Source organism: Geosmithia morbida, assembly GCF_012550715.1.
Source record: "Geosmithia morbida isolate 1262 chromosome Unknown scaffold_1, whole genome shotgun sequence".
Taxonomy (NCBI): domain Eukaryota; kingdom Fungi; phylum Ascomycota; class Sordariomycetes; order Hypocreales; family Bionectriaceae; genus Geosmithia; species Geosmithia morbida.
This window is the reverse complement of record NW_023336188.1, coordinates 1,988,590-2,011,940: the sequence shown is the minus strand read 5'-3', so window position 1 is coordinate 2,011,940 and position 23,351 is coordinate 1,988,590. Positions and strand designations below refer to the sequence as shown.

Sequence of the window (23,351 nt, the reverse complement as noted above, 5' to 3'; positions counted from 1 at the left end):
GAGAAAAAAAAACAAAAACGCCCGTTTACTTGTATCCCCTTAAAGCACCCGACTTGATACCATCCATCTCATACTCTTCATATCCGCCCAAGCCCATCTCCTCATCTACGAGGCGACGATGACCGTCTCCTGCAGCACCGACGGGAGCATTTCTGGACGGCGCGGTGACGCTGCCGTTGTCGTTGTTATCGTTGTTGCTGCCGCTGTTGTTGTTGTTGTTGTTGTTGTTGTTGCTGCTGCTGGCGTTATTGTTGTGGCCGAGTATGCGACCGCCAGCGAAGAAGACGGGCTGGAGCTCCCGGTACCGACAAGCCCACATACCGAGGACGACGCAGAGGGCCGAAGAGCCGGCCATGGTGAGCCACCAGAGCGAGTGACGGGGTAAGGAGCGCGTGTAGGCGGTCGTGATGAGGAGGTGGAGGAAGTGGATCGTCAAGGCGAAGTCGGGGACTAGTTTACTCCTAGCGATGAGGAGGACTATAGCTATGGGCCTTTTTTTTCGGGTTGAAAGAGACCAGATGTGTCTTGTCAGCTTCTTCTTCTGTCAAGACAATGAAAAGAAGAGCGCGTATGTATGTGTGTGTGAGAGAGTGAGAGAGGCCAGTGGCAGCAGCAAAAAAAAGAAGAAAAAAAAGATAGAGGACAGAGAAAGAAGGGCGATAAGAGGGGGATGAGAGAGAGCGGTAACGTACATGCAGATTCCACCGTCGAGGATCCAGACAAACGACATGACCCAACCCTGCGTGGTATCACCGCGAACCCTATCCCAGCCAAGGACGATGCCGAGGTCGAAGCTAGCGCCGGCCAGGAGGGTGGTCAGGACGAAGAGCACGACGGCAGCGACGTAGTATAACGCCTGGAGAGTGGCGATCTGGCATGCTATCTCGACCGGTTGGAGTTCCGAGAGGGCTCCTGCGCGGGGTGGTCTGCGACGACGGGCCATCTCGATCCCGTCGGGAGGGGGGTTATGTGGATTTCTTTTCCCTCTCTTCTCTTCTTTCCGTTCTTCTTTAAACCTGACGGTTTACCGGCGGCGCATGTTTCGAGGGAATAGGCGTCTGATGATATCGGTCCGGGAGGAGGGGGGGGGGTTTCGATGAATGGGGACCGAGAGTGGTTGGAAGCTGTATTTTTATGTCGTAATGTGATGATGGAGTCGAGATGGTTGTTTGTCGTGATGTCGGTTGGAAGAGAAGAGTTTATACGTCGTGTTTAAAGTTTGGATATGAGAGTGTTTCGTGATATGAGAAGGAGAGGAGAAGAAAAGAGTAGAAAAAGAGAGAGAGAGAGAGAGAGAAGTGTGTTCAAGCTGTATCATGTGCGTGAATGTTGGAAAAGAGTTCAAAGTGAAGGGGGAAATGACGGATCGTCAATCTTCCTCAAACGGACGGGGACGGGGAAACAGCGGCTCCACGCTAAGACCGTTTACGTTCACCGCCTTTGGAAATTCTGCCACATAATCTCTTCTTCTCTCTCTTTCCCACTCGTTACCCTCAACCGACAAATAACCCAACAGCCGGTAGAAGAAGAAGACATTCTTCTTCTCCTCCCCATTCATCAGACAATCATCAGTCCCGACATGTACAGCGAAATAACCATATGAAAATTTGAAAAAGGAAGAAGAAGAAGAAAAAAAAGGGAATTTCGGACTCTCCACCTCTCAAATCAATACACACACACACACACACACACATACATACACACACATCTCTCCCTATCTCTACACACAGAGAGCGAAAGAACGACTCGAGATTAGAAGAAGAAGAAGAAGGATCCGAAACAAGAAAAGAAGAAAAATGGTCTGGCCATTCTCTTCGTCCTCCACCCGCGGCGACGCCATCCGGTCCGGCGACGCCATCCCCACCCGATCCGAACGACAAAAGTGCTGGGCCGCCCGCGACGCCTACTTCGCCTGCCTCGACGCCCACGCCATCGACGACCCGGTCAAGGAGGCCGGCAGGGCCGACCTCACCTTCTGCGCCGACCAGTCCAGGCTGCTCGACTCCAACTGCTCCGCCGCCTGGGTCAAGTACTTTAAGCAGTGGCGCGTCGCCGACCTGCAGAAGAGGAGGAGGTTGGATGAGCTCAGGAGGCAGGGCGCTCAGGAGATGGTCGTCACCAGCACTTTTGCTCCCCTCCAGACCGACCCCTCCTCTCCTCCCTCGGCTTCTCCTTCTGCTTCTGCTGGTAGGGGGGTAAAGAGTAAGGACGATATTCAGGACATGTTGGATCGCAAGAGGAGCTGATCTGACTCTTCCTTCTTTTTTCCCTCTCTACTCTCATCTTTTGATTCACGGGAGAAGAAAAGAAAAATGTACAACATGTTTATTTTATAAATCCTTCCTTCTCTCTTCTTGTACAATTAAAAAAAATGAATCTCTGTACAACTATCAAAGTGAGAAAAAAACACACACGCGAGCCATCTAACTCTCTATTTCAATTGCACGCCGGCCAAACAAAGGGGGGGGAGGGAAGGAGACTTATAAAAGGAATGATGATTACCCAAGACAAGGGGGAAAAAAAAGAGTGTTGCGCGCATTATGATGAGAGAAAAAAAAGGACAAGAGATGAACAAGAAAGAAAAAAAAGGTGAACAGAACGGCTTTGTACAAGACTGTATAAGAAACAAAAAAAAACAAAAAAAAAAAAAAAGAAACATGCTTGGTGCAAGAGCGCATTGGTATCATTTGGTTGCTGTCGACTGTTTTTTTTTTCCCTCTCTTCCTTTTTCGTTTTGTTATAAGAAAAATTACCCCAAGACTGTTGTTGTCCAATGTCTTTTTTTTTCTTTTTTTTTCTTTTTCCTTTTCTTTTTGTCCCTGTTTTGACTGCTGCAACCATAAAATATACAAAGAAAGGAAGAAGAAGAAAAGAAGAGCGCCCGGTTGTTGATGCAATGACAGAAGGTTGTTTCCTCACCTGTCCTTTTTTTTGGTTGGTTCTGGGGTTTTTTTTGTTTTTGTTTTTGTGAATTTGTTCATGCAGTATAAAGAGGAACCGAGTCGATACGATGAAAGACGATGCAGTGGAGGGTGAAGATGACCCATCACCTGGACAGACAGCATGCGAACATCTAAGCCGTCATGCCGAATCGACCGTGCTCACGCTGCTGCTGCTCCTCATGCTGCTGCTGCTGCTGCTGGTTGTGACGTCTAGGATCCCCCGGCGGCAGAGGAGGCAGAGTCTTATTCCGCACACTCTCCCTGCTCAGACGAGGCTGTCCCGAAGCATGGTACCCGCTATCGACGCTCTCGGCCTTCTCCTTCTCCGAGTCGGCCCCCGTTCCCGTCGCGGTCTTGGGCGGTGTCGGCGGTGGGGCTCGGGTGGGAGCCTGCATCCGGCTGGGCGTGGTCGGGCCGTACAGATTCTTGTCGCGCGAGTTCCTGGGCGTGAGACGGGATGCGTCGCCGCCGTTGCCGTTGCCGTTCTCACCCGCCTCCTCGACCACCGGCAGGACCGGCTCGAGCATGGCCGAGTCCCGCTTCTCGCCCGATGACGAGGAGTGGGGCGGAGCGATGGTGCGGAGCGTCCGTTCGGGAACGTGCTTCTCCGATGCCCCGTTCTCCTCGCTGCGGACCGCCGCCCTGGACGCCCTGGCCATCGTGCTGTCGTGGGTGCCCGGCGGCGCCGGGGGCAGGTGGTCCGGCACGGGTGGCGGGGGGCCGTCTCGGCTCGACCTCTGCCGCTGCTCCCGCTGCTCACGCTGTTCCTCGAGCTCGCGTTCGGCCTCGGCCGCCATCTCCTCATCCAGTCGCTGGGCCTCGCGATGGGCCTCCTCGGATGACATGGTGACACCCTCGATAAATTGGTAGAATCGGTCACCGTATTGGTCGGGTGGGAGGGCCGAGATCTGACTCCTGTCGCTCGTCAGGCCTTTCCAGAAGTGTTCGATTTTTTTGATCATTCCATACTGCGTGGGAGGGGTGTCAGTATATAGTCTGTCTCGAGTCGAGTAGTGTAAACGAGGGGAGTTTGGACTCCCAAAGAGAGAGAGAGAGGGGGGGGGGGGGGGGGGGGCCGAAGAAATGACAGGGAAAGAAACAAGAGGAGCAGAGGGAGGGGGATGAGAAGAAAGGAGGAAAAACTCACATGTGTCAGACAGTCAATGACACCGAGATAGTAAATCTCGTCAGCAGGGCCATTGTCCTCATGTGTAGCCCTGAACCCCCCATCATCCTGGTTGAAGACGAAGCCAGGACGGCCCTGACCCTCCGCCAGCTCGTTGGGCATCTTGTCGAGCGCCTCGCCGATGGGCACCGGCTTCTCGGACCGGATCATCTGGCGCAGCTCCCGGGCCTTGCGGGCATTCTCCAGCTTGGACGGGGTCCGCAGCAGGACGGACGGGCCGGCGCCCTCGTCGTCCGTGTTGGACTTGTCGCCTCCGGGGTTGAAGACCTGGAGCGTCTTGTCGCGCAGGTTCTCCTCGTTGCCGCGGGAGACGTCGTGGATGCCTACGAGGAGGGAGTAGTCCATGATCTGGAGGCGCTTGAGCAGGCCGACGTCGCGCTGCAGCTGCGAGAGGAAGAGGTGCTTCTTGTACAGGCCGAGCTCGAGGTTGCGCTTGCGGCGGAGCCAGTTGAGATCCTTGAGCGTCGCGCGCGGGTTGTTCTCCAGGTCCTCCTCCCGGTAGTCGCGGCCGACGGTGGAGCCCTTCAGGTCAAAGGTGGTGTGGATGTCGCGGTGCGGCGGGAACAGGTTGTTCATCACGACGAAGTGTATCTTCTTGCCGTACGGCAGCTTGACCCGGTGCAGCCCGTAGAACTGCGACAGGAGCGTGTTGGGGTTGTCCTTGACGTGCACGTAGTACTCCTTGAGGATCTTGCGCAGGAACTTGTGCTCGGCGTGGTGGATCGTCTTGATGATGTACTTGTAGTCGCGCGAGAAGTAGAAGAAGCTGCCGCTCTTGCCCGGCGACCCGAGCTCCGACAGTATGTACTTGCCCGTCAGCGACATGAGGTAGTCGGCCGGGTCGAGGCGGAACAGCGATCGCAGGTGCCGGAACACCCAGGGCGCGTAGTCCTTGAACTTGAAGTCGTACTTGGCCGAGGGGACCAGCTCGTTGCCGGCAATGTCAAACGTCGACTTCTGCTTGGCCTGGAAGTCGGCATCCGTCAGCTCCCGATCGAGCTTGGCGTTGGTCCTCGACACCGAGACGCGGATGCCCGTCAGCATGTTATAGGCCGTCACCCAGTTGGCGTGGGACTCGTCGACCTTGGTGCCTACGACGACGCGATCCTCGTCCCCTTCCTCCTCCCTGCGCTTCCGCTTGCTGGCCCTCTTCTGACGGTACGCCTCCGCCCAGCGAGCGGCGTCCTCGTCGGGGGCGACCTCGTCCCTGTTGTCCGACTGCATGGACCTGGTCGTCCTACGGGCTAGGCTGAGCGAGGGCCTCCTGTTGCCTGCCGCCGCTCCCCCCCCGACGGCTGTGGCTGCGCCTGTGGCGGTGGCCGAGGCGGTGGCCGACGACACGGTCTGCGGGCTGGGAGAGTAGCGTCCGCCAACGCTGTCGGCTCCGTCGCGCGAGTGGCGGGCGGCTGACGACAGCTTGGGCACCTCGAGGGTGTGTCTCTGCTTGAGGGTCGAGCCGGGTGGGGGCGGGAAGAGGTGGAGAGAGGTGGACGAGGTGCCGTTGGTCTGGTATGCCGGGGGGGAAGAGAGGCGATGCTTGGTGGGCGTGGTGTCTGCCGAGGAGAGGGCATCGGCCGGCGGCAGATGGGACTGCGACTGTGACTGCGGAAGGGGAGGAGGGGGGGGAGGAGGGGGGGGGGGTGGCGTGTGGGAGGGTACGGGTGCCGCTCGAGAGGGCTTGCTGGGATGGGGATGCTCGCCGCTGCGGCCAAAGGCACGATCGGGCTGCTGGTCAATTGACTGGGCATCATGGTGGGGGAGCTGGGGTAGCGTCTTGTCTGAGGTGGCGGCAGCGTCGATGCCGCTCATGTTACCATTCACGGTAGCACTGGGGGGGGTGTGGTGATGGTGACGCGTCGCGGCGGTGCGGTCGGGCAGGATGGTGGTGGTGAAGCTGCTGGACAGGCGGCCATTCGGTATAGGCGGGAGGGACGGTGGTGCTGTGGAGGGAGGGGGCATGGCGGCATTCGCATCGTAGCGGCCGGCGTTCCTGTTGACGGGCGCGGCATCGTGCTCGAAGCGGCCGTTGGCCTTACTGCGGTTGGCAGAGGATGCCATGCTGCCGATGGTGGTGGTAGCGGTGCTGGTCGCGGTCAGGGCGGTGTCGGTGTCGGTGCCATTCGCCGTCATGGGAGAGACTAGTTCGGAGGAGTCAGAGGTGGACGAGTAGGAAGCGTCGTCGTATGGCTCATTGATGGAGTCGGATCGATTGTGGCGGCGGAAGGGTGGCCCGTCTGTCACGAGGGACGAGTCCTTGGTCGTAGCAGCATGAGTGCCGAGGAGTTGACTGTGAGGATCGAGGTGTAGGATGTCGGAATTTTCGTGGAAGCCTGTGGACTGAACGTCGACGTTGAGAAACGTTGGCATTTCTCGTGCGTATGTCTTTTTTTGTCTCTGGTAACCAAAAAAAAAAAGAAAGAAAGAAAAAAGAGAGAAAAAAAGAAAGGCGAGAAGAAATCGAGGGAGAGATTAAGGGGGTTGCCGACGATGTTCCCGGGGTTGGAGGGGAGAAGAGGCTGGCCGTGATGGAATAGGGGGGGTGTGGGTTGGGTTGCGGTGGTTGTGGTTTGTGGCGGAGAGAGAAGGAGAGAGAGAGGGAGGGAGGGAGAAGGAGAAAAGAGAGGCTGGCTGGATGAATAAGCGACCGGGGGGTGGGGGGAGGGGGGTGGCCTCTATTTTTTTTTCTTTTTCTTGTTGTCCCCCGTAAATGACGAGCTGGGAGAAAACGTCTTTGTCGAATGGTCTTGATGGAAAAGCGAAGGGGAAGGGTGGAGGAACAGCACCAAAAGTGAGGCAGAGAGAATGAGAATGGGCGCTACGGATGGAGAAAAGGTGGGAGAGAGAAGAGAGAGGAGAGAGAGAGAGAGAGGGGAGAGAGAGAGAAAGAGAGTGTGTGCGTCTAAAGTGTCTGACTCTGGGAGTGTCTAGAATGTCTAGAAGGGGAGGAGGCTGCGGCAATGGCGACGCAACAGCTGTGGCTCCGACAATTTGGGAGGACGAGGGACTGGCTCTAGGAAGGACTCTACGGGATACTGGACTCTACAGGTAGGAGGCCCCGGGGATTTGAAGGGAGGAAGAGCCCGGGAGAGGCTTGGCCACAGGCTTGGCTGTGTCCTGTATAATGTAGTCGTAGGTGTGATAGTAATGCTCGTAGGCTGTACATGTGCGGATAGGCGTTGGAGGTCTTAGCGGGTACAGGTACCAGTAATCTGTGTATAGCGGTGGGTCCGTTACCGTAGGGGCAGACGATGAGGTCTATCCGTACAGCCACAAGGTTCAAGTCTACAGATTCATGTACTCCGTATACACAAGAAGCCATAGCAATGATGTCTGCAAAAACACTTTTAGTAATCGTCGCCTTTCTGAGAGGTATTTGACAACCTATGTCGGCTCGAATATCAACGGTCCATCCGCCTCTTCATCTAGGAAAACGTCCACTCTCCACCACAATGATGATGGTGGGGATAGAGCTCATGGGTCGATGACTAAGTAGCTGAAATGTCCAGGTGTACAGAGTACAGAGTACGTGTGTGCACGCACATGCTGTACATGCAAAGCTAACCTCTGTAAGCTCCGTGACTTCCAGTCTCCAGACACCTGAATGTGACCCTCCTTGCTTCCACATCAACTGCACATGCAAGTATGCATACCGTACACCCACCACTGTATCAGAGATTTACAGCGCCGTTGCAGCATCAGCCCGTGCGGCTCTCGTACGTGCACGCAATGCTGACTGGTCTCTACGACCTCGGGCTCTCTCTCGCTCTCTCTCGCTCGTGTCTGTATCCGCAAGCGTGCAGCTGAGATTGATGCGTCAAGTAGATAGAGCACATGCTCTCGTTAGATGAAGATGACTTCATGCTCGCTCACACATGTACGGGTACTCTGGGTTACCCGCACATGCGTACCCTTTGCCTACATCAATGCACATCCCTCTATTCATCAAAGCCAGAGGGCCCAGAGTCCACTATTACAGTGGCGTACTCGTACCTGTATCTATGTATGTACGTAATCTGTCGATGGCATTGCATGCACGTACATGTACCATACTCGTACGGTATTAGAGGATGCCCCGCCTGGCCGGATACCTCCGCGGCGCTCTCACAAGTATACCTATCTACTTATACGGTATATCATGCGCTTCGGGAGCATCCTAGCATATCGCCGCCTAGCAACTGCACTTCTCACCTTCCTAGCTAGAAGATCAATCGACCCAAGTCAGCGCGTCACAGAGAGCTACGGTTACGTGCCGACGTAACTACTAGCCGGTGCCACGAGGTCCTGACTGACTATCCTTCGAGGTAATGCATGCTCACTTCTTGCATCGGACTCCGTACTCTGCTCACGGTAAACGCGAGTGGCGCGTGCGCACGTCTCGGAATATTGAACCTCCGGGTCCCGCATACACAGCACCGAGGAATAATAGTTGTACGTGCTCCGTACTCCGTACATGATGTGGATGCACTATCGCCCCGTAGCAAGTACGGATTATCTACTCGTACAAGGGGGATCCGCACTCGGGTATTAATAGTAATCCGTTGATCAGGATGCCAATATTACTCCTTGGGCCACGGCCATCCCTATCACGCGTCTTGTTGATCCCCGTTGCGGCTGTACATATACAGGTACCGGCAATCGTCCAGAACCGAGCAATTATTGCGCGTACGGGTCGTGTGGTATGATGCTGCACGTAACTGATGCGATCGGACCCTCGGCTTCCCTAAACTCCGCTCCCTTACCCACCGTCGCCATCCAAGCATAACCCAATTTACCACTTCCGTGTACCTGCGGTCCTGTGCTAGAGCCTGATGTCATATGTACTGTAGTGTTTACGGATATTCCGTAAATGATAGATATTAGCCTCTTTTCGTTGCCGTGGCGTCAAGAAGTCGTCGGGCAGGCCAAGTATCATCCTTTAGACCCTGTATGGAGTACAGATTACAAGCAACCTCTCCCGTAGAGGAAGAGAGAGAAGAAAGGAGAGTGTCCAGGTCAGGTCATAGACGTGGCTCGTTACCCCGCGCCGACATTCAGCTGTCTACGGCCCAGCACCAAAGTGCTCATATTCCGTAGTTTAATTCTGAGTACGGATAGTAAGTAGTAGTAGTAGTAGTGGTGGTGGTGGTGGTGGTGGTAATAACATTACAGGTAAGAATAATACAATAATCAGCAGTAATAGTCGATACCTCTCTCTCTCTATCGATTTTACCGATTTTGCCGAATAATGTTGTTTTACCTGTACCTGTCTGTACACGCAAGGACCAACTACCTCTCCCTCCCCACACTCAACCTGTCCAACTCACCCGTCGCAACAGCCAGACCGGCCAAGGCCAACAGCGCCGTCGTCGCACCCTCCCCTCCCTCTAGCCGGGCGGCCGTCGATGCAGCCGATGCAGGGGACGATGCCTCGGACCAAGACTGGTCACGATGCACACCCGTCTCCCGAGCTCTCCTCCTCCGCTCCCGCCCGTTCAGGACAGCCACCCTGCGATGGCCACCAGGGCTGTCGCTCCTCGTGCCCGCCGTATCGTGCCTCTGCCGCTGCTGCTTCCACGAACCGGACCGAGAACACGATGGTGGTGACCCCTTCCAGAGGCGGGTGCTGCGAATATATGCGGTGAACTGATAGGACGGTAACCAAGGTGGCGTGGGCGGCTGGGACCGGGACCCTCCACGGGGAGTGATGGCCGTCTTCTGTCGACCGCTGCCTTTCTGTGTGCCATGCCACGTCGTCATGTTAGTCGGATGGGTGTGGAGCTGGTACTCTCTCTTTCCCTCTCGCTGTGTGTGTGTGTGTGTGTGTGTGCATGTGTCCAGGACGTACCGACCAATCCCCCAAGTCCGGACAAGATGCCGACAGCCCAGGGCAATGTATGCGATCCCATCGCGTCGTTGGCGACAAACTGTCACATGTATCCGATCCCTGTGACGTTGTGCCGTAATCTCCCAGCCGTCTTGCACGTCCTCCTCTTTTCAACCATGGTCGTGCTTTGTCCTGGGGTCTGATTGCGCTGTCTCCCCGGTCGAGGTACTGATCAGGTCGAGATGGTGGGGAGGATGGCGAGCCCTCACCCGATGAGCGGTATTCCATTGCTGATGAGACTGCCTGTCCGATAAAGTTAACAACGGCTACTAGACACAATGAGGCCGATAGAGATGATGCATATAGATATTGAAAGTCTGAGATCATGCCAATCCGTCGACAAAAGCTACCCTGTATCTGTCGCTAAACCCAACCCCCCTTCCCCCCCCCCCCAAAAAAAAAAGAAAAAAGAAAAGGCAAGAGCGAAGACGTCTGGCAACTTGTGACAGGAGGTAATTTTTTTGGAGAGATTTAGTTCGGTTTCTCTCGGGTCAACAAAATCCGTCATACCATCAAATGTATCATAATACCACCCATTGCCGTCAGACTCGTTGGTAGCCACGGCAAGTATCTTGATAACCTCGTTCGAGGACGCTACAGAATATAAACTGTACATGAATTTCCCCCAACGCAGTCCCCCGACGGCAACCGACCTCACTATATCATGACCCCACATTTTCCGTTCTTCGACCGAGGTCAACCCCAGACTGGACACTGTATATTCATTCCTCATCAATTCCTCCGCATACGTCCAAGAGATACGTATATACCCCCGGGCACCCCGATTCTTCGCCCCCGAACTTCAGACATTCTCATTGCCCTCAATCGAAAGGTATCAGCAACACGCCGTCGTAGGGCAATAGCATCCGGCGTCAACATGTTTCGAGTCGCCCTCAGGTCATGTGCCCGGCATGCCGTGCAGCGACGCCCAGCTGTCGTGATGTCGGCGTCGAGAAGCTACACCTCCTCGTCTCCGGGCCCCGCGTTCAACTGGGAGGATCCCCTCGCTTTCAACAGCCTTCTCACCGAAGAGGAGGTGGCAATCAGCGAGACGGCCGAGCGGTACTGTCAGGAGCACCTGGCACCCCGGGTACTAGGTGAGCTCAGACCCTTTTCCCTGTCTGCTCCGATCCGCTCGGCTGAGCCCGGTACTATACTCCCCGTGTGATATATATCTGACACTCCAAACCAGACGCCTACCGGGATGAAAAGTACGACGCCAAGATCCTCAAGGAGATGGGGGAGCTCGGACTGCTGGGCGCCACGATCCAGGGTCACGGGTGCGCGGGCGTGTCGACGGTGGCGGGGGCGCTCATCACACGAGCTGTGGAGCGGGTAGACAGCGGCTACCGCTCTGGCATGTCGGTGCAGTCGTCCCTCGTGATGGGGGGGATCGACGAGTTCGGCACGGCGGAGCAGAAGGAGCGCTTCATCCCCGGCATGGCCAAGGGTGACGTGCTGGGGGCGTTTGGGCTGACGGAACCCAACCACGGCAGCGACCCGGGCGGCATGGAGAGCGTGGCGCGCCCTCACCCATCCAAAAAGGGATACTACTCGCTCAGCGGGTCCAAGACTTGGATCACCAACAGCCCCATCGCCGACGTGCTGCTGGTGTGGGCCAAGCTGGAGGAGACGGGCAAGATCCGCGGCTTCCTTGTCGAGCGCAAGGACTGCCCACCGGGGACGCTCGAGACACCGGCCATCAAGAACAAGACCGGCCTGCGCGCCTCCATAACCGGCATGATCCACCTGGACGACTGCCCCGTGCCCGAGGCCAACATGTTCCCCGACGTCGAGGGCCTCCGCGGCCCCTTCAGCTGCCTCAACAGCGCACGATACGGCATCTCGCTCGGCGTCATGGGCGCTCTGGAGGACTGCCTGTCCCGCGCGCGCGCCTACGCCCTCGAACGGAGGCAGTTCAAGGGTAACCCGCTGGCCAGGTACCAGCTCATCCAGAGGAAGCTGGCCGACGCCGCCACCGACGTCGCCTACGGGACCCTGGCGTCCATCCAGGTCGGCCGTCTCAAGGATCGGGGGACGGCCACGCCCGAGATGATCAGCATGGTCAAGAGGCAGAACTGCGATGCCGCCCTGCGCGGCGCGCGCACTTTGCAGGAAATCTTTGGTGGCAATGCCGTCAGCGACGAGTACGCCATCGGGAGGCACGTCGCCAATCTGTTTGTCACCCAGACGTACGAGGGCCAGAGCGATATTCATAGCCTCATTCTTGGACGGGCCATAACGGGTGTCCAAGCTTTTGTGTAGTTGTTTCCTTTTTTCTTGTTTTAGCTCCTATTTTTTTTTCTTTTATAGAAAGTCTAGGGTTTCGTATGTAGTCTGTTCAGAAAAAAAAACCCCCAAAAAATACAAGTTGAAGAACAATATACGAAAAGAAAATACCGAGAATATGATGCACGTATCGGATACAGTGCAAAGCATGCCACTTGAAGTACCCTGATGGCGACGACGCTAGTGTCGGCTTTAGTGCCGAGTGTATCCGGGACTCGAAAGGAAGTAATAGCCCTTGGGAAGCGGTTGCCTGTCCCACTATTTCCCTATCTAGGGCATCTAAAAGGTCCCGCCTCATCCACTCTTTTTCTCATCTTACTCATCTTACCCAAGTACTCATAGAGGATGTCTAGGGTAGCAGAGTTACGGAGGTTATTCGTGGGTCGCAGGTACGCCCAAGTATTTCCCACTATAACCAATCACAGCGCATCTTTGACGGCCATTTCTCAAGGGCGGTGTCCACTTCCTCCCCGACTGACCTTACTCGTGCGATGAGTAATTCTTTCAGAGGTCGAGAGGCGTCATTGTTGATGTGATACTACAGGTAGCACTCCGTACAGAAGTAGTAATTCATTCATCTTGCTCGCGTTATTACGTCGTAGTCGAAGCAGGATGGACACTGCATGCCCATGTACGGTATTCATATGCCATATGTACTGGTATCGGAGAGTGCTATTACTAAGCATTGACGGTGCTATCAAATCCCACGTCGAGATCCGGCCCGTTCGGTGCCAGGTGGCGGTGTCCGGTGGCGGTGCCGCGCATTGTGACCCAAGAGAGGGCCTGTGGCGGGGCGTAAGGGGTACAGGTATAGGTAGAGAGAGGTCTGGACTTCAGGCTTCAAGTGCCTGACATTTGACTGTCCCGGAACCTTTCAGCGATCAGTACTGGACCGTGGACTGGTCGGTGACTGTCGTCTGATGACAGTCCTGGCTGGTTAGTAATTCTGCTTATATGTACGGATATGCACAAGCATATGTATCCGTAGAGTGTTGGAGTGGTATGAGGAAGGAACCAGAAGAACCAGAGCCGACGCCCCTCAGGGAAGGAAACGAGGGACAAAGCCGCCAGAAGTGGGGCACCTGACTTTTCGGGCGTCAAAGGGCCAACAGGCTCTGACTCTGTCTGCCCGCTTTTCCTACTCTCTCTCGCCCCTCCATTCCGTCTCTCCTACTCTGGTCCTGGACAAAGTCTCACTTTCCTACGACTCTTTCCTCCTGCCACCTCTTCAAACGTATCACCGTCTTTGTTCTTTCATAGGGAGAGACATAAGTCTTCTCCATCACACAACTTTTCCTGTTCTTCACCAGTTACTGTACATCACGTGTACAATAGAACGTGAAGTCCGCCGCGTTCTTTTTTGACGGCATCTTTTGAGGGTCATCGTGCGTCATTCCCGCCCCGTTCAATTACCTTGCCCCCCCCCTCCTCCTAACTCTTACTCCTCCCCGCTGGAAACTGACCAACGACACAACCACACCAACAGAAAAGGAAGGAAAAAACTTGCGGTCCCCCTCCTCCATCCCCTCACGCGATACCCATACTCAACAACATCCGACGCACACATACACACATCCTACAACATGGCTCTTAAGCGCATCAACAAGGAACTCACTGATCTCGGCCGGTACGCTTTGCAAAATCCCCTCGACCGACAGTCCTGCTAGAGGCGGGGCTCACAACGGGAGCGGGGTCTTGACAAACCTCTGCTCTTCTCGCCTCGCTTCTCTCTCGTTTGAGCCGTGCGGCATGATGACTGTCTAGGCTGTCATGGCTAGACTTTCCTGTGCAATCTCACTGACTTCTCTCTCTCTCCTTTCTCCTCTATAGTGACCCGCCGTCTTCTTGCTCCGCTGGCCCTGTCGGCGAAGACCTGGTAAGCAAAACATGACTCCCCCCCACCCCGCATCTGTCATCTTGGCCTTTTGATTTTTGAATCGGATGATGCCGACAACTATTCGGCCCTGGGCGGAATATGTACTTGCTGGATTTTACGGCAGAAATACTCGTTTACTGACAAATGCGTAGTTCCACTGGCAAGCGACTATCATGGGTCCTGTAAGTAATGACGCACACGGCACTTTGTCTTCATACGCTCTCTCTCTCCAGGGTGACGATTGTGATGGGCATTCCGAGACCCTTGGGAGAAGATCCATGGATATGTCCAAGGACACGAAGGCACAGAGGACTGACTTTTTTTTCTTTCTTTTCTTTCTTTTTCTGCTTTCTTAACAGGGTGACTCTCCTTACTCGGGCGGCGTTTTCTTCCTTGCCATCCACTTCCCTACCGACTACCCCTTCAAGCCTCCCAAGGTCAACTTTACCACAAGGATCTACCACCCCAACATCAACTCTAACGGAAGCATCTGTCTCGATATTCTGCGTGACCAGTGGAGCCCAGCGTTGACGATTTCCAAGGGTATGTCTCGTATCTGCCCCGATTTCAAACATGCCTCGTCACTCTCTTACTTACTGTCTTTATTCTCCTCTGACCGCCCACCCCCCCCCTCTCCCTCCTCTATACACATGCTGACGAACCATAGTTCTCCTTTCCATCTGCTCGATGCTGACGGACCCCAACCCCGATGACCCTCTTGTCCCCGAGATTGCCCACGTATACAAGACTGACCGCCCGCGGTACGAGGCTACGGCCCGCGAGTGGACTCGAAAGTATGCCATCTAGCGTGCTGGTCGAGTGAATCGGTGGTGGAAAGGGTGGATACATGTGACAACATGACGGGTTGATCTTGGCCTCTCTGTCTGTCCCTACGGCTACGACACGACGAAAGAAGCGCAAATGGCGAGACGAGGGACTGGATATTGTCCGATGGCCGACGACCCTTGCTCTGCTCTTTTTCCTGGAGCCTGACGACGACACAAAACGCGCACATACAAGTACATGGACATGTCTGACGACTGGCGACGGAAACGAGCTACTGGCGGGCGGTTGAGCTATTAGGTCATCCTCCTACCTCTTGCCTCTCGCAGCGGCTTCTCCGTCTAGCGGCGTGAATTGGGGGGGAACTGGACCTGGAGAGGGGGATATAACTAGGAATGATGATACATGAGAGTTGTTGAGGAAGCGATACGTGACTGAGTGAAGTGAAGTTTTGGGAACAGCATTAAATTGACAGTGGATGTGACGGATCGGAGTGATTTGTTTTTCTTTCCTGCGTGCGTGCGTGTGTGTGAGAGGAGTGATTCAAGTCAGGTGGTGAAGTGAAGTATATCCGTAAAGGTATAGAAGTGTGAAACCAGCTGGTGTCTGGTGGTTGGACGATTGAGAGCGACGACGACTCCAAGCTGACGTATGACGACGGGGCGGCGTACGGGCACGACGGGATATTCCAGACGGATATTCAAACGAGTTGAAGCGTCCGATGGGCCGAGGGGTGGGAGGGGGACAGACAGGCCAGTTTGCTTTGTCAGTCAGTGTGTGTGTGTGTGTGTGTGTGTGTGTGTGTGTCGGACTGTTGGGTATCAGAGTACAGACTACTGCTGATAGTATTATTAATACAAGGTGCGGGAACGGGATATCCTAACGGGATTCAGAGGAGTAGACAGGGTCAAAGGCAGGGTCAAAGAGAGGGTCTACGGGGTACGAGTACGGAGTATTACACGTACGGAGTATTGCACGTACGGTAATCTGTAGAATGGGGTGAAAGAAGAGGGAGAGAGGATGGGAGAGGGATGGATGATTGGTGGAGAGAGAGGGAGAAAAAGAGAAACTGCCAAGAAGAAGTCCTCCCATCAGAGAAAGATGATAATACCCCTCATCAGTTGGGAGGCATACAGGTATTACATATACCTGCATCTTGTACCAGAACGAGTATCTATTATACGATATATACGACTAATACCTGTAAAATCCCACCCGGCGGTTGAACTGTCGACCCCTCTAGGCCCTGGTTGACCTGACAAAGAGGTGTGGATGCGACATTGTAGTGTTTCATATTTCCGTCTTCTTTGATACAGGGGCTTTGTTCCTACGCTTGGCGGGCATGGTTCATTGGGGGGGGGGGGGAGGGGGTGTTTTCTTGATTTTTCGATTCTTCGATTCCTTTTTGTTTTTTTTTGTTTTTTTTGATAGGATAGGGTACGGAGGAGGTAGACGTTGTATGGTGATAGGCTGGGTATAGCCGGTAGAAGAGAAGAAGGCGTGTATGTGAGTATCATGCAAGTGCGAATGTATAGAGATTTATCAGAGAGTAATCTGTAATCTGCACAGGTTATTGTCCTCTGGTGTTGTGGAAGGGACTGACGGGTAGAGTAGTATACGAGTAGCGATGGTAGATGTACGAGTACGAGAGTATATATGTATATGTGCATATTACATATGTATATGTATATATGCATACCTGTATATATTATAATCAAATCATCCATCTACATCGTCACGCTCTGCCATGATGCGATGACTAATACAACTACAGGCTATGCTGGATGATGACTCGGGGGTGACGGGGTTGGGCGGACTTGTTGACCTCCGTTTCGCCCATGGCTCTCATCGGGCTTGCATTGTCATCATTCTAGTCGTACGGATCATATCAAGAATGGGTCGATGTCAAAAAAGAAAAAGAAAAAGAAAAAAGAAAAAAAAGGAAAAAAAAGTGCACGAGCACATTGTATATCAATACTTCATCAGAATCCGGTGAGGCGCATCTACATTGCCATACATGTATACATGCCTATGTACGAGTATATCCGCACTATTAGATGCCTGCGGAGTACGAGTGCGCGGAGTATTGACAATATTGCATATAATTACTCGTACGGGCAGGCGGGTTGCCTACACGATATGCACGTAATATACATCCTGAGCCTGGCTAGGCGCCCAGAGATCCACCACAGCGCGTGTGTAAAACGGCAGTATTAGCTGATATGGTCAAGACCTGACCAGCACATATACTCATATACTCGTATGAAGTTGCCTCCCCCCCCCCCCCCCCCCCAAATGTCAAATGAACATGGTGAGTATCGAATGGTGTCAGGAAAAGTCACGAGGCTGATCATCGTACCTTGGAGGGAGGAGGAGCCGTGGGATGGTGATTATTGATTGAGCAATAAGACCTTGATTACACATGACAGAACCTGCCTCTACCATAATCTCCATACGGATAAACAGTAGCTACAGGTAGGGGGATCCTTACGAGTGCCCTATACTATAGAATATACAGGTTGGATATATATCCTTATATGCGTACAAGACATGTATATATTCCCCCCCCCCGGTACGTACACAGACACACACCGTTAATATCTCCTTATTCTTCCTTTCCAGTCCCACTATAACGCGACAAGAAGTAGTGCGGATACTCGCAAAAGGTAGTAACCCCCCTGGCCCCCCCCCCCTGTTCCAAAGGTCACCGTTACGCTCGATGATACCCTTGTCAAGGTTCCAGGTTGGAACCAACCCGCCCCCCTACATCGACCGTCTCATCATGATACGACGTCTGGTCTGAAGGGGTTCTTCAGGCTCTCTTACGGGTTTCTTTGATATTTTTTTTTTCGTTCATAGACGTACAGGTTTCCCTTTATTTTTCCCCTCTTTTTTTTCTTCTTCTTCTTCTCTCTCTTCTTTCTTCTAATATGTGTGCATATCCTCTTTTCTGATCCGCCCGCCCCTCCTTGTCCCCACGAGTCGATACTTTCTTTTTACCATCTCTCTCTTTCTTTCCCCCTTCTTTCCAAGGCGATTTCTCTTCCTTCTATATCCTTTATTTGTGTGTTCTGCTTGTGTGTCTTCGTGCGAAGAATATAAAACTCCAGCTGGTATCCTGGAGATATACATCATAATCACGACTACGACGACTTATTTAATAATAACCGATTTCGAGATAAACCGATCAGAGAGGACTGGAAGGAGAAAAGAAGGACGGTCCGGTGGTTCTTCCTTTTTGGATAGGGAGAGAGGGTGATATACCCCGTGCGTGTGTGTGTGTGTGTGTGTGTGTGTGTGATTCACATCCCTAGAGAGAAATCTAGAGAAGGGAAAGAAAGAAGGAAACACCAACAGAAAGAAGAAGGAGAAGAGAAGGATGGATTACAGTTACGAAAAACCGACCGAACGGTCAAGACTGTCTCCGTTGAATCGAATGCTCTTATCCGGAGAGTTGACGCAGGAGAAGCAGCATGAACTCACTCCGAGGGAAAAGTTGGACAAATGGATGATTAACGAAGGATACCGGAAAGTGTGAGTCTCTCTCTCTCTCTCTCTCTCTCTGTCCACCCTTTTTCCCGCTTCTTTCTTTTCATCCTCCTCTTCTTGTCTTGACGACCTTTCTTGGTCGTCAATCGTTTTTTTTTTTTTTTTGGGCATCCCTCGACTATATCTATCTATATCCATATGCTGACTACGGCCGCCATTCTATAGCTTCGTCTTCGTCTTCGCCCTGGCGCACGCCCTCATCTTCTCCTTCGGATGCGTCCACTACTCGATGAAGGAGTCGCTCAAGACGTCGAATCAGCGATTCCCCGTGACCTTCGTGGCCGCGCGTTCGTCGGCGCTGGTCCTCCACGTGGACGTCGGCATCGTGCTCCTGCCCGTGTGCCGCACGCTCATCTCTCTCCTGCGCCAGACGCCGCTCAACGGCGTGATCCAGTTCGACAAGAACATCACGTTCCACAAGACGACGGCCTGGTCCATCGTCTTCTTCACCTGGGTGCACACGATCGCGCACTGGATCAACTTCGCGCAGGTGTCCCGCCAGTTCGGGCTGGGCGTCTACGGCTGGCTCCTGGCCAACTTCGCGTCGGGCCCCGGCTGGACCGGGTACGTGATGCTGGTGGCGCTCATGGGCATGGTCCTGACGTCGGTGGAGAAGACGAGGCGGGCCAACTACGAGCGGTTCTGGTACACGCACCACCTCTTCATCGTCTTCTTCGTCTTCTGGGCCATCCACGGCGCCTTCTGCATGATCCAGCCCGACGTCGCGCCCTTCTGCGTCTCCATCGGCTCGTCGGCCATCGGCGTCTTCTGGCAGTACTGGACCTACGGCGGCTTCATCTACCTGGCCGAGCGCATCGCCCGCGAGGTCCGCGGCCGCCACAAGACGTACATCTCAAAGGTCATCCAGCACCCCAGCAACGTCTGCGAGATCCAGATCAAGAAGGAGAACACCAAGACCCGGGCCGGCCAGTACATCTTCCTCTGCTGCCCGGCCGTCTCGCTCTGGCAGTACCACCCCTTCACCCTCACCAGCGCCCCCGAGGAGGACTACATCTCGATCCACATGCGCTGCGTCGGCGACTTCACGAAGGAGGTCAGCAAGGCCCTCGGCTGCGACTGGGACAGCAAGGCCGGCGGCGCCAGCAAGGTCGTCGGCGTCGACGGCGACGGCGACGCCGCCGTCGACCCGGCCATCCGCCGCGTCCTGCCCCGCGTCTACGTCGACGGCCCGTTCGGCTCCGCCTCGGAGGACGTCTTCAAGTACGAGGTGGCCGTCCTGGTCGGCGCCGGCATCGGCGTCACCCCCTTCGCCTCCATCCTCAAGAGCATCTGGTACCGCCTCAACTACCCGGGCGCCCGCACCAGGCTCCGCAAGGTCTACTTCTTCTGGATCTGCCGCGACTTCAGCTCCCTCGAGTGGTTCCGCTCCCTGCTCATGGCCGTCGAGGCCCAGGATGTCGACCACCGCATCGAGATCCACGCCTACCTCACCGCCAAGATCAAGGCCGACGACGCCACCAACATCATGATCAACGGCGCCGACGCCGACAAGGACGCCATCACCGGCCTGCGCAGCCCAACCAACTTTGGCAGGCCCAACTGGGACATGATCTTTAGGGGTATCAGGAAGATCCACGCCCCCGCCGAGGCCGGCGTCTTCTTCTGCGGTCCCAAGGGCCTAGGTAGTGCTCTGCACGTCTACTGTAACAAGTATACCGAACCTGGGTATGTCTTCTCGTTCTCTCTCTCTCTCTCTCTCTCTCTCTCGTTCTCTCTCATTCTCTCATTCTTCCCGTTTACGTTGCGATGCTAACCAGTGACGTGTAGATTCTCCTTTGTCTGGGGTAAGGAAAACTTCTAAGACGATTGTAATATGTGGCCTCCGCCTGCTACTCATTTTTCTTCTTTCTTCTTCTTCTCCAGTTCAAATTCGACTGGCTTCTTCTTTCCCCTCTTGCTCTTATAACGAAACCTGTGCTGGACGCAGGGCGAGTGGAGGATTGTCCTTTTTCCTCCCCCTTCTTTTTTTTTTCTCTCGACTTAATAATCAAATGCTGTTATGGGGTGGAAGTACGGAGTATAGATATATGGATAAGACAGAAAAAAGAAAAAAAATGGAAACATGCATATTTTGAGAGTTTTTTGTCTTGTTTTTGGAAGTTGATCTGCGTTGCGGTGAGGCTGGTGTTGATGAATGTGGTCAGTCAGGTTGGTCCGGCCGTACATATAAGACGCTGCTGAAAATAGAAGTTCTGAAGCCGAATAACCATGTCGGTGAATATGATATTCCGATCTCTGGTATACCCGTGTAGCCGTGGGACCGTGGACCTGGTATTAGAAAAGGGGGGGGGGGGGGAATCGTCAATGCATACCTGTATACGACTATGTACGAGTACACTGCCACCAGCTGCAATGTTGAAGGGTTGGCTGTCTTCTTTTCAGTATATGTAACACTCCGTACTCGGCAGAGATACCAAATGCTATATTATTGCTCAGTAGTATGAACTCCACCACGTCTCAGATCTAGACAGATGGAGGAATCCCTTGGTCGTATCCTCCCAAACAAGGCAATGGTGCTCCGAGACCTCTGGAGACCACCATGACGTCTCTCGGTCGTGCTCGACGTGTACGGGTGCTGTTGAGCACGGAGTTCTCGTACAGGTATAGTAATAGATGGAGAGATCAGTTTATGCTGCTGATGCAGACCCGCGCGATGGTCACTTTGGCATGCAGGCTCTCGCATCCCTCGGAGTTTCTTCTTCTCCTTTTTTTTTTTTGCCTCGTCTTCAAGACCATCGCCATCCACATTCTGGTGCAACATTCAAGGGTTCAAAAGTCAAGTCAGGATTCTGAGATCAAGAGCAAGTTTCTCTCTCTCTCCCACCAAGGATGACTCAATACTATACTTGTTTGAGGAATGAATACAATATGGATTGTCGACGAGATGGATTGAATGCCTGATGGAAGAGGGGAGGAATGTAAAGTCAGGTGACAGATGAGTAATATTATTATATAATGCTCTTATGTAATACTCCGTCTCGGTACTTGAAGTGATAGTAGAGAGAAGAGAGTGAGGGAGTGTGTGAGAGTGAGTGAATGGGTGAGAGAGGAATCCTTAGTAATAATACATCAGATACATCATTGGTAATACTTCCAATACCGATCTGACGCTAAAGACTTGGCCTCATTTAAAGATATCTGCAACCTTTCACTCCCCGCGAAATAACACCAAGTTACGGTCGAACTAGTCTCTTGGCCTGCGGAATCTATTGAAAAGGCGAAGGGAGGGGGGGGGGGAGGAAGGGAAAAAATTTTTACGCAAAGAAAAAAAAAAAAAGTAACTTACAATAGTGGCATGGGCAAGTGGTCTAATGGACCGCATGAGCAGGTAGCTGTACAGCGTTGCAGGGGGGAGGGGGCAACGGTGCACTGGAGATGCTCGGACGGTGCCTTGTAATCAACTGTAATGTGCTGTACGGAGTAGAGACTGGCTGGCTGTGATCGTCGCCTGTAATGATAGTGGATGGACCACCTGCTTCCAGGTGTTTGCCTGTACGGTAAACCTCCCAAGGCTGATCGGCGCCGTCCATGCCAAGCCTCGTGTACGCACGTACGGAACCCCGTCAAACCCGACCTGGCCCTGTGGGTAGAATGTACTCCGTACGTGTACGGATTAATCTGTACTCGTGCTCTGTAATAATGCTTGAACGAGAAGTATTACGATCATACTAGCAGGACTGGGCGTCATTACAGAGTACGAGATGTTACCTTCTGCCACGGGGGGGGCCTTTGGGGGCCCTGGGGCGGGTGAGACAGGCTGTCAATCACAGCTTTGCGAAGGGGAAGGGGGAGAGGGAAGGTCAGCAGGCCAAGTGATACGCCATCTCCGATGGTGACAGATGAGCCGAGGTATAACCCTCTCTTACACACACATTTCCGAGAGCACAATGGGCAGCACAGAATGATGGAAAATAACAGAATAAAAGATTCGGAGATGAAATAGAGAACGGATTAAAAAACAACACCAACAGGAAGACGAAGGAGGAAAAAGAGGTAGAGAAAAAAAAAATATCCACGTAACCGTTTGCATTGTACGGATATCGTGTGACTGCATTGCATCCTCCACACCACGTACAAACCGTTTCTCGCTCGACAGCATAGCCTCCCATGATATCCACCCCTTCCCCTAGCCGACAAATGGCAGCAGGATGCGACCCATCGTCAGTCAGGGACAACCGTACCGTTTGACCCCCCCCTCCCCTCCCCCCTTCCCTGGGACACGACAAGGGCCCCACTGAACGGAGTATTGAAGGAATACGAACCCCGTATCTACCGAGTAAAATAGGGGACTTTGTCTGTACGGGTATTAGTTGCGATGAGCTTCCCCCCCCCCTCCTTCTCTCTTCTTCTTCTTCTAATCGCAGTGTGATTGTATAGCAGCGTATAACGTGACTGTATTTCCTGTCCCGCTTGGCGGTGATACCGGTTACCTGATATGCTCAGCATCACTGTAGAAGGCTGTAGAAGCACTACGCACATACACGTACACATGTGCGAGCACGTACGCTTCGATTGCAGACAGGTCGGGGTGCCTGGAAGAGGAGGGTCCGGCCGCGGAATACAGAGGGTCAGCCGCTGCAACCCTGTGATTGTGCGGCCCGCTGGCATTGGCCCCCACCTGATGGACATCCTGGACTGGAGGGGGAGGGCCGCTCTGCGCGCGCGCCCACACGCGGCGCGTTCGCTGCCATCGTCCAGGCCCCTCCGACCACTGAGGCTACTGCCGAACGGTCGCTGGAACTGCTGTAGCGGCATCCCTCACAGCGTCCCACCGGGCTGCCCACGAAGTCCGGAGCACGCCACTCAAGGCGTGACACGCAACTTTGTCCCCTTTTGCGTCGT

General features: G+C 53.9%; 6 protein-coding genes across 6 annotated transcripts; 4 read left to right on the top strand and 2 right to left on the bottom strand.

The window, feature by feature from the left end:
• Positions 1 to 25: 25 nt before the first annotated feature.
• On the bottom strand, positions 26 to 943 carry GMORB2_1366 (protein SYS1; the record flags this gene model as incomplete). Its single annotated transcript, XM_035463348.1, has 2 exons — positions 26 to 491; positions 693 to 943. 2 exons carry the CDS (start codon positions 941 to 943, stop codon positions 26 to 28), a joined length of 717 nt encoding a protein of 238 aa, XP_035324772.1.
• An 853-nt stretch (positions 944 to 1,796) lies between these two features.
• Positions 1,797 to 2,246, top strand: GMORB2_1365 (cytochrome c oxidase assembly factor 6; the record flags this gene model as incomplete). The annotated part of the gene is made up of 1 exon (XM_035463347.1): positions 1,797 to 2,246. The coding sequence occupies one exon, from the start codon at positions 1,797 to 1,799 to the stop codon at positions 2,244 to 2,246; it is 450 nt and encodes a 149-aa protein (XP_035324771.1).
• An 827-nt stretch (positions 2,247 to 3,073) lies between these two features.
• GMORB2_1364 (1-phosphatidylinositol-4-phosphate 5-kinase) lies at positions 3,074 to 6,360 on the bottom strand (the record flags this gene model as incomplete). Its single annotated transcript, XM_035463346.1, has 2 exons — positions 3,074 to 3,910; positions 4,090 to 6,360. Coding segments are annotated over 2 exons (3,108 nt in total), but the record flags the coding sequence as incomplete, so codon positions are not given.
• Positions 6,361 to 10,868: 4,508 nt separating this feature from the next.
• On the top strand, positions 10,869 to 12,256 carry GMORB2_1363 (glutaryl-CoA dehydrogenase; the record flags this gene model as incomplete). Its single annotated transcript, XM_035463345.1, has 2 exons — positions 10,869 to 11,088; positions 11,184 to 12,256. 2 exons carry the CDS (start codon positions 10,869 to 10,871, stop codon positions 12,254 to 12,256), a joined length of 1,293 nt encoding a protein of 430 aa, XP_035324769.1.
• Positions 12,257 to 13,863: 1,607 nt separating this feature from the next.
• On the top strand, positions 13,864 to 14,963 carry GMORB2_1362 (ubiquitin-conjugating enzyme E2 D; the record flags this gene model as incomplete). The annotated part of the gene is made up of 5 exons (XM_035463344.1): positions 13,864 to 13,907; positions 14,111 to 14,156; positions 14,309 to 14,338; positions 14,516 to 14,699; positions 14,824 to 14,963. The coding sequence occupies 5 exons, from the start codon at positions 13,864 to 13,866 to the stop codon at positions 14,961 to 14,963; spliced, it is 444 nt and encodes a 147-aa protein (XP_035324768.1).
• Positions 14,964 to 18,375: 3,412 nt separating this feature from the next.
• GMORB2_1361 (NADPH oxidase 2) lies at positions 18,376 to 20,544 on the top strand (the record flags this gene model as incomplete). The annotated part of the gene is made up of 3 exons (XM_035463343.1): positions 18,376 to 18,473; positions 18,654 to 20,103; positions 20,533 to 20,544. 3 exons carry the CDS (start codon positions 18,376 to 18,378, stop codon positions 20,542 to 20,544), a joined length of 1,560 nt encoding a protein of 519 aa, XP_035324767.1.
• Between the last annotated feature and the right edge of the window lie 2,807 nt (positions 20,545 to 23,351).